Consider the following 12,481-nt stretch of genomic DNA (forward strand, 5'->3'; position numbering starts at 1 on the left):
GACAAATGAATTAACTATGTGGTGTGAGGTAAGGACGATGACGTTAAGCTATGTGGGTATCATAATATGCATAATTATGTGTGAACGGACTTCTGTGTACGGATTTAAAGGAAGAGAAAGGATTGGGAGTGTGATGCCAACCTTACAACATACGCTCAAGCCAAACTGCCGAACGGAATGTCAATATGATTTGGAACGCCATGTTTAAATTTTGAAAATGGAATGCCTTTTGTGGGAATGTTTCGATGCCAAATTTAACGCGAGAATAACGTATTGTCAATGTGTTTTGGTTTGATAGAAAATATTATCGGCCAATATACTTAGCTTATATATTTTACTTAAACTAAAAAACAACGTCCGCTTGTAATAAATTGTTAGACGAGAATGCATTTTTACCTTGATTTATTTTCCGTTAAATCATGATTTTTAAACAAATTAAAGTCATGATGCCATTTTGATTTCATGATCTGGCTTACCAAGTATTTAGTAAATAACATATTAAAATAAGCAAATTCATAATGACGCTTTAGAAACGTGATTTAATATCTATGCGAACTGAACACGAATATTGCATCATACAGCCTAAAGCCTAGCACGAGACAGTGCGGAAGCAAAACGCAACAAATAGAAAAAAAACACTTAATAATTAGTGCATTGTACTGACGAGTCATACTTAAGTATACAATGTCCCGAATACCTATATAAGTACTCATTCAGACTTACGCTCAGCCTTGGATTGTTGGCAGAAACACGTCTATTCATGGAATGTTTACATTATAATCACAACATCATCTGATCACACAAGTAAGCCTATAAAATATCTTTATAAATCTTAATTCATATTCACTTAAAAACTTAATGACATCTCAACAACGCATAGAGTGTATAAATCAACAATCGATAAGTACTAACTAATAGCTGCATGTCAACTGCCACGATTAGAACTTACTTTAATAAATTCATTATTATTACTATGAAAAAAAATATCAAAATCCGTCAAAGGCACATCGCGGTTGTTATTGAGCTTTTATTTTGTCATTATTTACCCTGTTTGGTTACGACTGCCGCTTGGCGCGTGGACACAACCTTTCTTGTGAGCGACTGCGTTGGTACTGCGCTGTTTGCGACCGCAGCGCCTACAGTGGTGAAATGTGGAACTAAAATTGACCAATCAATTGGCATTTGAGACTCGATTTGGCTTATAATTAATAATGTTTCAATTGATGATTGTATAGAAAATAAAGGGTTTTTATCAATTAATGAGCTTAAATATAACGATAACTGAACGTCTCAAGTTTAATAAAATTATTCGACATATCGAACGTATCTGAATCAGTGAGGCACGGAAGTGACAACGCAGTCAAAAGGTCACGAATTTTCACCTTCAATAGCTCAGGTACCGAGTATTCAAATAGGCCGCGGTCTAGTTGTTGAGCCGCCACGGCAGCAGCGGGTACGTGGGGAACATGGACAGCGCGGCCTGGTACTGCGCGTTCATCGACGCCGGCAGCGCCGACAGCGCCGCGCCGTAGTCCGTCGGCAGCGCCGTCGGGATCGCGGTCGGCAGAGCGTTCGCGTACGTCGGCAACATCGGCGTCGAGTTCGCGTACGAGAAAATCGGCGAAGTGGCGTTATAAGTGAACACGGGCAGGGACAGGCCCGGCGCGATCTGCTGCGGCATCGTGTAGGGACGTTTCGCGGGCGTAGTCTCCGTCGGCGTGAACGCGCGCTCGTACGTGCGCTTGGTCGGCAGGATGGTCTGCTGCGGCATCAGCTGCTGGATGGGGTAGGAGGCGGGGTGGGGGTGCGGCGAGGGGAGCGCAGCGCCGCGTACGCGGGCAGGAGCGGCACCATGGGCGGGCGCAGGGAGGCGAGGAGCAGGTTCTCGTGCTGGCGCGCGAGCAGGCTCTGCTGCGCGATGTGGTGCGCGAGCAGGCGCGCGCGCGGGGTGCGCGGCGCGGGCGCGGGGGCGGGGGACATCAACGTACCGGGCGACAGCACCTTCGGCGACGTGGCCGGCGTCACGCCGCCGGTCAGCACCATGTTCATGTCGTCGCCGGAGCACTGGAACACCTGCGCCAGGACAGATTGAACTCACATAATATATACTGCATTTATTTTACTAATATCTACATAAATAAGTACTAGTATACAGATTGTCGTCTATTTACGTGCTTTTTATTGTCCAAATATGGACTTGACCAAGACTCAAAAGGTAGATTCGAATTATTTCCAAGAAAACGTCTACTGGTCCGTACAATGTTTTGGTTAAACCCCAGAGATAACTTCAACCAAGCATTAGTCAATCAATCCACAAATACATCTTCGACTATCCAATTTCCCATCTCCTATCCCAAAACCTTACCGTAGATCAATAATAAAATCAAAATACTTTATCCTGATCCATAATAGCTATCTATTGTTCAATTAATCCTGTTAAATAGTATGACATCGCACCTCTATGTACCGCTGCTTCTTGCCGAAGGTCATGTACCGGTGGTGCTTCTGCTGCGCGCACAGGAACGCGCTCGCCTCGCTGTCCATCTGGATGAACGCCTCGCCGCTGGGGTGGCCCTGCAACAATAATAATCCTTTAAAAAATAATGCTTTGGTGGATTTACATTGCGGTACGACTGCAGTGTTTATGTCTCGGGTTCGATACCTGGAATGGGCAGTGATATTAAGTTTTTCTAATCAATAGAAGCCTGGCAGTGATGGGTTTTTCTAATCAATAGAACCATGACATTTATGGGTTGGTCTAATCAATAGAAGCCTGGCAGTGATGGGTTGTTCTAATCAGTAGGAGCCTGGAGTATGGAATTTGTGTCCAATATGGTGATAGGTTCGTCCCTATCTCATCTCTGGACGGAATACAACAGCAAGTGCACTAGTTGTGCCTCTGTCTACCTCCCTGGGGATAAAATGTTGAATGTATCTAAAATAACACGGGAGTACTACATTTTTGACTATCCGTTATTACTTAGTAGAAATAACAAAACAATGTTGACCTTTCCTTATTAATCACATACAACAGTTACAAAGCATAATTTTGATGTCATATGAAATCAGTGTCTGTAGAAATTGCGACGTAGCAAGGAGGGCTGCTGGAGTACTATTCGATGAGGGATAACTATTCTTGCTAATCACGCACTGATCCCGTATGAAACTAGTGTTTGTAAGAAAAGACGTAGCAAGGAGGGGTCATGGGGAACTACCCGATGAAGAGCGACTACCCCTGCTAATCACGCACTTGTATTAAAAATCTTCCAGACTGTCGATTCCGAATGTGCATAATTTGGTATAGTGCGGTGTGCAACTCAACTAGTATTTCTCATATGATTATTTTAGTCGTAATATAAAATAAAAAGTATAAATCAATTAAGTTTTTATTTAACTTCCATAGCAACAAAGTTTAAATTATTATTGCATAATATTGTCCAGGAAATAAAGACATTATTCCGAAAAATACACGATTCTCCATAATCGTTAATGTCTCATCCTCTACCAGTGATCGTCCTGATTCGAGGTTCGTAACCCGTTAGTGGGTCGCCCTCAGCATGGTCACATATTTTTTAAGAGTTTCGAGTGCCTAAAGCACTCACCCGAAAGTCCGGTGTTTGTATAAGGGGCCGTTCATGTATTACATAACGCAATTTGGAGGGGAAGGGAAGGTGTAAAACGTTACAGACGCAGGAGGAGGGCGCTGGTTTCGAGCAACGCGATATGTAACATTGGATTTTTTATTTTAAAACAATAATAAGGGTATTTTAGCGATTTTCCGGTACTTTGCGAAAAAAAATATGTAATTTTAGAGTTACATAACTTTTGGAGGGGGGGACGGGAGCGTACAGGAAAACGTTATGACGCGTTGCGGGGGTGGGGGATCAAAAATCTTCAAAAATTGCGTTACGTAATACTTGAACGACCCTTAAGCCTGGCAACGTATTGTCAAAAAAAAAACACGTGTCTTTAGAGATTTTAAACATAAAATAAACGAAAAAGTCGCGAGTAATAGCCAGTCTTACACAATTATTTCAGTCTTTCGCATGCCGTCATGTTTAGTATTTAGTCCAGCTGTGACATTGACAGCGGTCGTTCAAATTGATTCAGTGACAGCATCCATAATTCTATGCTTATTATTGCGCCGCGTGCTAGGTTTGTTGACATTAGATGGGTCTAACTAGGTTTCGGTCTAGCTTTTAATATTGAGCCTGTTCATTGATTCAGACTTTAGATTTATGTTTGAAATGTTTGATTACGAAATGAAGGCATTTTTTATGTCTTGGTTATTGACGCGTTGTAATTTTTTTTTATATTATTTGTTTATTTATATGAACTCGTTTGCTATTATGTATTGATTGGAGTAGTGACTGCTAATTACATTATATCCCAGACTCGCTTTTGCCTGTAGACACATCCGCGTAAATAAGTTTTGCTGAAATAAATATTTTTCCGGTATAAAAAATACCCTATAGCTCTCAAGAGTAATGTATTCCTATTAGAGAAAAATATCACAATCGGTTTAGTATTTCTTGAAATTAATGCGTTCAAACAAACTAACAAACTCCTCAGCTTTATATATTAACTAGCTTTTGCTCGTGGCTTTGCCCGCGTGAAGGAGTTTTCCGGGATAAAGTACTGGTATATATTTTCCAGCGATAGAAGTATTAAACTATCTCCATAGCAAATTTAATAAAAATCCGTTCAGTAGATTTTGAGAAAATCGATAATACAGACAGACAGAAAAGGGGACTTTGTTTTATAATATGTATAAATAAAGAACAGAGGTTGTAACCACGATAAAAACTATTTTTAAACAATGATGACATTGACCTATTACAATTAACCTCATACCTGAGCATTGTAGACCATGTGGACTCCTTGAACAACTATATTTTTGGCAAACTCCTCCAGGAATGTCAGGATGTGTTCCACCTGGAAAATGATCATTGCACTTTAATACTCATTTTACAATCTTCACTCTACAACTATAGCGGCGATAGCCTAGTTGGTTGTGGAACGGACTGCCGAGACGAATGTCCGCAGGTTCAAATCCCAAGGGCACATACCTCTTTTTCTAAAATTATTTGTGTATACTTTGTGAACTATCGCTTGCTTTTACGGTGAAGGAAAACGTCGTGACGACACCCACATACCTAAGAAGTTTTCTATAGGAATTTTGAGGGTGTGTGAAATCTACCAATCCACAGTAGGCCAGCGTCGTGGACTAAGGCCTAATCCCTCTCAGTAGTAGAGGAGGCACGTGCCCAACAATGGGACAGTATATAATACAGGGCTGATATTATTACTCTACAACGGCTTCGAAGATTTTAGTCTACTTACCTGAGTCTTGTTATTGGGAGGGTGTTTGTATTAGCTAGGATATCGACCACTATACACATACAGTCTTACTTATAAACTTGTTTTCGCATTAAAGGTGGTTAAGAACTGCTTATATAGCTGTCAAAAACATCGCCAGTTTCCCAGTTTAAACCTTATTAAGAGGCAAGATGGCGGATTTTGATTTACAGCTGATCGAGTAAATTTGTGATTTAACTAAACATAGGTTTGCGAAATTTTTATAAGTAAGACTAATAAGGAGCCGTTAAAGTTTAAACTTTAAACTAGTAAAAGCTAAAAAAATTTGTATTTTAACTGTCCCATTATAATTATCATCATAATTACTAATCTCTGAACATTACATAAACTTTGTCCTGATTGGTTCATTTTCATCATGTATCCGAAGATATTTATTTAAAGGAATCAATGAATACTTGACCTTGAAAAAAACATTATACTGTTCAAAATGCTAACCTGGGCCTCATACGGCAGTCCACGCAACCTCACGCAGTCCTTCGCGGTGCCGGACGTGATCACGTGTTGGGGACAAGGGCCACGGGGAGCAACCCTCCGCGGGGCGACCGATCCCGGCGCCGTCGACGGAGTACTGCTCTGGCTTGTACGCGTTTCGAGCGAGCGGTTAAGTACCTATAATTTTGAAATTTATTTTAGTTAGATTTTGAATTGGCATGCAAAAGTTTAAAATATCTCGAAGATAGGTACTAATAATAATAATAAAAAAATATTACAGCTACTTTAATAACGAAGATAATGCTAAATTATGAAAAAAAATAACAAGCAAAATAATATAGTATGCACTTGGATAAAAAGTGCAAAGCCATAAAATCGATATCATTACATTCTGCGAATTATCGAAGACTCACCGATACTCAAGGGCTGGCTATAACAAAGCAAAACCATTTTACCGTCTCGCTAATAAAGGTTATATTCAGTTACCATTAACAATCTCGCAGACGGCAGTTTAATCCGTTACCTTGGATTACCTTTACCAAATATTTTTTGATGTTCAATACCTCTAAAGAACACACCATCAATCCGATATTAAACCGTATTTTAAACACCAACAGGGTAGTTATTGGTAAATTATCACCATCTTTATCTAGTTACACTTAGGCCATGTTAAATAACCGACATCAAGAAGAGGGTAATCAATTATATACCACTTAATTTTTTGTTAAGCGATCATGTTTTACCTCATTCATTGATACTTTAGGGGTATATTAATAGTTGAAAATCAGTCTCGCTCTTAAATGCGGTATCGCAGAGACGCTGTCAAATTAACGTCAGCATCTTAAGATCGATATTCAAAATTTCAAATCATATAAGTCAGCTCATGATGAATTTTGATAGCTGATTTATGCTTATTTAACAATGTCGATTTAGCTGAGATCACGCACTTAAATGATACAATGAGTTTTATTTATTAAATATTTCAATACATTAATTTTCTACTCAAGATGTTACTCAAAGGTGAGATTGACTTACTAATACGGCCCTTAGACTTCAAAGACGCTCTCAATATCAAATAGAATTTATGATTCATTGTTTAAATATAAGAAAAACTTACCTGCTGCACTTCAGCTGTGGTAGACCTGAACAGCTCAATATATCTAGTGCCAATGAGTTTGCGATGTCTCGAGAGGGCTTTGGGGGCGTCCTCCTCCTTGGCAAAGAGAACGAACGCATCTCCAGTCGCGCGCCCGTCCGCTCTCCGCACGAAGAGAACTCCCTCCGCGCCATCCAACACTTGGACTGGATCGTCTCCCGTTGTGAAGAAGTCCAGCTAGAAGAATTTGAGAGATATTTTTTGTAGGCACCGCAAAGTGATTAGAGTACTGATGCTAGGTGAAATGAAGTCCAAAAATATCGAATGAAAAGTGATAAACATCTCCGAAGTAAGATTTATTAGAAAGGTTTCAAAAAAATTCTAATCAGTATCAGAGTATACGGGCTGCTCAAGTCCGGGATTGCTAGCGCTTAGGTACTTGAAGAGGTCTACACTCAATAGGCGATAGAGTAGCTACTTGAGGAGCTCTACGTTCAACAGTCGATTTTTGGTGATTCTTGACATAAAATAATTATAACAAAGAAATCAAATTATTACATTAACATTTTTTTTGCAGTTTAAAGAGTTAAGCATTAGCAAAGCCAGAGCAGGGACCCTATAGTGACCAGTAAATTTTGCATTTCGTATGCTCTTGTATGTAATCAAGAAATATCAAGCAAAATTGTTCATCATATTTTATTGGACCATCATACTTTTCTTTCATTCTACATCATGTGAATATAGCTTTAAAACATTGTACTTACAACTTGTTGCGGCGTGGCGTCGTACGGTAGTCCACGCATGCGCACTATAACCTGCGCACCTCGCGAAAGGAAAGCCGCCGCCTCGCATGTCGCTCCACCAGCTACCGAGAGGAAGTCGTCGCCGCTCGCACGGTACACCTATTGAGAGGGCAAACCATTATAACCTCAGCAAGTATCTTCGCGTTGGTAAATACTGGCGGCTCTGATCCGACGCTCCTTCCTCGCACAGGCTGAAGTTAGTCACGAGTGACACAGTTTTATTGATTTAAAGCTGCAGACTAGATTATCGATTGGTAATAGCGGTGCGGCAGGTCAGTCGCATACGAACTGCTGTACTAGCACCAGCGAGTAAGATTTTGGAGTGAAGTGGGAACTGGGCGGCCGAACCTTTAGAAATGCATTTAAAAGCGAATCAACAGGACGAAGAAATGAAGCTACCGTCAGGTACAATATTGATGGATGAAGAAACGTACCAATTATGGTTGACTTTAAAGAATTCAGCAAGACCATCAACGCAGCAAATTGAACGAACGGCAAGACTTTTGCAGAATTATTTACGACCAAAACCTTCGATGGCAAATAGGTACATATTTCGCAAGAGAAAACAACTGCACGGTGAATCCATCGCGGACTACCTCGCCGAATTGGAGAGATTGGCAAGACGTTGCAATTTTATAGCACTAGAAGATCAATTGTGCGATCAGTTTGTGTATGGAATTAAAACGAAAGTACAAGGCAATGTTTATTAGCAGAACAGAATTTGAATTATACAAAGGCGGTTTCAATGGCAATTGCTCTTGAGGCCGAAGAACTGAGCGACGGTGACGATGAGCCGCCGATGTAAAGAATGCAAAACATCAGAGAGAAATTTAAACTACAATACGATCATGAACATCTTTTGGCGATTCAAAACATCAAAATTAACCTTAAATTAATTAAATTAACCTTCACTTACACTTTGTATACATAAATGTATGGCGGACTTAATGCTGAGGGCATTCTCTACCAGTCCACCATTCGGTAATGCAGAGATGAAAATTTGGGATGTGTTAAAAAATAATAATATGGGAGGAAAATATTTTAAAAATAATATAGCAAAACATAAATGTATAACTACACGGACATAATCAATATATATTGAGTGGGAGTGCATTCCAGAGAAGAATGGATTGAATTGCAAAGGAAGAGTGAGTAAAGTCGGAACTTGAGTGGAACAATTAAGTAGAAGATTGTTTGAGAAGCGAAGGTTTTTACCATGAGTACTACTTAGGTACTGGAATTGAGCACATAGGAAGGTGAAGTGGGAAATGAAAGTAATTCATGTGTAGTTTATATTAGAAAACGGACCTGCGAAAAATTTACCTTAAAGTCAGCAAATCCTTCCGACTGAACAAAAGGGCTAACAAACAAAGCGGGAAGCATTAGTGAGCGTCGTTCCTAGGAAATATGCAGGGGGAGGCCGTGCTGGACAAAGAATGGCCAAATACAAACCACGGACAACGCCATCTAGCGACAGTAGTATACATATAGTGACGTCATTGTATCTATTCCTCATGTAATCATTTGTATTATCTGTGACACTCTCTTTATAAAATGTATGTAAGTTAAAGGATCTATTTTCTTTTTAAACCATATTTATCATAGTATGTACTCAGTAGATATTCCAATGTGTGTAGAAATAGATGCGGAAGCCCTAAAGTCATGTCGGATTAACCGAAGTTTTTATGACGGCTCAATGTAATCCATATTTTCCTTCAAATAAAACATTTCATGTACGTATTTCCAATAATAATATACAATATTCGTAGTTGAACAGTGTTTGATTTATTCTTTCTTTATGCATACCTACTTTCACTTCGGTTTACCTATTTTCCCTAAAAGGTCCCCGTATAAAATCGTTAATAAAATAGTATCGTTTAACAGTGGTACACAAAATATCCCGCATAATTTTTCAGGTAATAGACCTCTTTATGCCGGCTTTAGCCGCGACCTATACGTATTGACAAATGTAACACTATCCGGACGAAAATACCCACTAAGAACATAAGTTCGATATGGCATATAGCCACTATATGTTAAAGTAGATTTAGATCGAATATTATTATATCGGATCATGTATAATCAAAACAGCATTTAACTATTAAAATTAGATATATATTCAATATTATAACCATTTTAACACGTCTGTTATCTTATATGTACGTTTATATTGGAATTTACTAGATCATGTTTTAAAGTAGAAAAAAGACAAATAAACGTTATACTGGAACCACGTCTTTCATTTGTTATATCTATACTGATATTATAAATAGGAATAGTTTGTGAGTTTATTTGTTTGTTTGTAGGGGCTAATCTATGGGAATTAGGGAACCGATTTTGAATATTCTTTCACTGATAGCAAGTTACATTACTCCTGAGTTTTATAGGTTATATTGAATGCCGGGAAAATATAAAGCGGGAATTTTACTCCGAAAATACTTTTTTACAAACCTTTTTTTTAAATGATTTCGAAAAAGAATGACGAGCGTTGTCGAAATGTTTTGCTATGCATAAAAGGCTTACAAATACCATTGTGGATCACAATTTGCGTGGCAACCCTAACAATCGAATATCAAAATTTATAAAGGTACGAACGGGTTGAGTCATATCGATTAGGCTGGCATTAAGTGCTCCACTCACAACCCTAACGCAATATGGGGCTCTACTCCCTTCGGGAGGTATATACGACATTCAGCATTGCTTTATCAGACTTTATTTAATTTCATTGTCTAAACTTTTATTGCTAAGTGTTAACTAAATAGAAAATGTTTTTATTTTCGCTATGTGGAATTTTATGGCCTTTGCGTCATAATATCTACTATGAAAATGAACAGTAAAAAAGAACGCGCGTCATGTTTGTACAACAATCAATCACAACACGACATAAAATTAATCAACTGGGTATTCAACCCAGTACCCTCATTTTAGAGAAAATGCAGTTAAAATTAATTTTACTGCTTTATCCTCATACTTTTAAGACTGTGTTTACTTAGTTACTTCATATTACAGTTAGTTGTTCAAGTAGATTTAAGTATATTTTTACTTCGGCAGTACGTCGCGTGCCACTGGACAAGTTGTTCTATCTATTTTTTACTAATTATGCAACAATGGATTTTAGATTTATATTTATCATATTTTTAACTTAGTTAGCGACACTTTCATATTATAAACTCTATACATTGCACGAACGAATCCTTTCTAGCCAAATTTGGGCCATACAGGCTAATCTCAATTACAATCAGCCAGGTATTATAGTGATGTTATTATAGTGTACAAGAATGTGAATACATAGGTGCACTCTTTTCCTTTACTCTCATAGTTCGGTGGGACGGCAATCCGACATGACCGGAGAGATTAGGCGCAGGACCGACGGCTTTACGTGGTTTCCGAGGCACGGGGTATCACACCGCCAACTTCCTGATTCCGAGCTGCGACTGAGCAATTTTAAGAGGAAAAACCCAGTCACAGTTACATTTTCCCGACCCGGTATTCGAACCCAGTACCTCGTACTCGTATTTCGTACGCATTATAACTTTGCTATCAAGGTATTAACTCTATTATTAAATAATTATAGTTGTTACCTCTATGTATCGCGGGCCGATGTGGTGCTTATGCCGCTTGAGCGCCATGTCTCTGTGCTCCTGTGAGATGAACCGCACCAGCGCCTCGCCGTTGCGTCGCCCCTGCGGTGACAGGCAGAGAGCTACTCCACCCCTGATTAACACACCAAGAAGGTTTTTTTAAATATCAATATAATATTTAAAATTTAAATATTAATTTAATAGTAAATTGATCTACTGCACCAATACTACTACAATAATTTCAAATAAGTCAATATTAGGCCTTTTTGACGAATTTAAACTTCCTGAATTGACTGAATTTAAAACAAAAAATATTACCTTTTAATAATCTATCTAATAGGTAATGTTGGTTACAAATTAAAATAATATAAACAATTTTAGTACTATTTTCATTATCAATTTATTAAAACAATAATCATATTATAAAACTAAAAATACAGTTAGCGCGCCGTTTTGTATGGAAAACGCCTTAAACACTCTATTGAATTGTATAAGTGAATAAATACAGCTATCGTTCCAATTACGCACTGAATCTTAAATGATGCAACATATATATATCTGTCTATACAGTGAAATAAAACGATTATATCGTGTTTTTACTTTTATTATTTTCTCACGAAGTTTCAAAACTGCTTTTAAGATTACGATGAAATTTTGCCATGTAGACTAACCCCTTATTCAGACATTATTTATCTCAAAAGGGCGCACGTTTACATTTTCAAAGAGCATTATTAAAATATGTACGTACTTTGCAACATTGAGTCCCCTGAAGAATTTTGCGATGTCTTGGTCGGAAGACTGCCACGGCAGACCTCGTGCGCGAACTATGCAGTTGCCGTCTATTTCATCGTCTTTTGAGCTGTAACAAACGAAAATATATCATAAATTATAATATACAGGGTCCTTTTTACATTGCGTTAATAAATTAAACCATGTACTTGTTTTCTTGAAAACTTTACAAATTTATTCTAACCATAGATGTAAAATAAAAAATTGTAAGTTTCGAACAGAATAAATATTAATAAAAGTACTTTTAATTTTTTACTGAAGTCACTACTGATACACGAGTTTGTCAGATCTGCAAACATCATATTTTCAGTCCGATACACACACACACACACACACACATTCTTATGGAGAATTCTCACTTCTCAGGTATGTAGGTTTCCTTACGATGTTTTCCCTCAACG

The 12,481-nt window shown here is 38.4% G+C and overlaps 1 protein-coding gene across 1 annotated transcript; it reads right to left on the minus strand.

Moving 5' to 3' along the window:
* Nucleotides 1–479: 479 nt before the first annotated feature.
* Nucleotides 480–12,155, minus strand: LOC119192934 (RNA-binding protein fusilli-like). The gene is made up of 9 exons (XM_037446666.1): nt 12,040–12,155; nt 11,292–11,424; nt 7,672–7,809; nt 6,929–7,144; nt 5,815–5,988; nt 4,855–4,935; nt 2,458–2,574; nt 1,831–2,073; nt 480–1,777 (listed from the first exon to the last, which is right to left on the minus strand). Exons 2-9 carry the CDS (start codon nt 11,337–11,339, stop codon nt 1,424–1,426), a joined length of 1,371 nt encoding a protein of 456 aa, XP_037302563.1. The 5' UTR covers nt 11,340–11,424; nt 12,040–12,155; the 3' UTR covers nt 480–1,423.
* Between the last annotated feature and the right edge of the window lie 326 nt (nt 12,156–12,481).

Source organism: Manduca sexta, unplaced genomic scaffold (assembly GCF_014839805.1).
Source record: "Manduca sexta isolate Smith_Timp_Sample1 unplaced genomic scaffold, JHU_Msex_v1.0 HiC_scaffold_3398, whole genome shotgun sequence".
Taxonomy (NCBI): Eukaryota; Metazoa; Arthropoda; class Insecta; order Lepidoptera; family Sphingidae; genus Manduca; species Manduca sexta.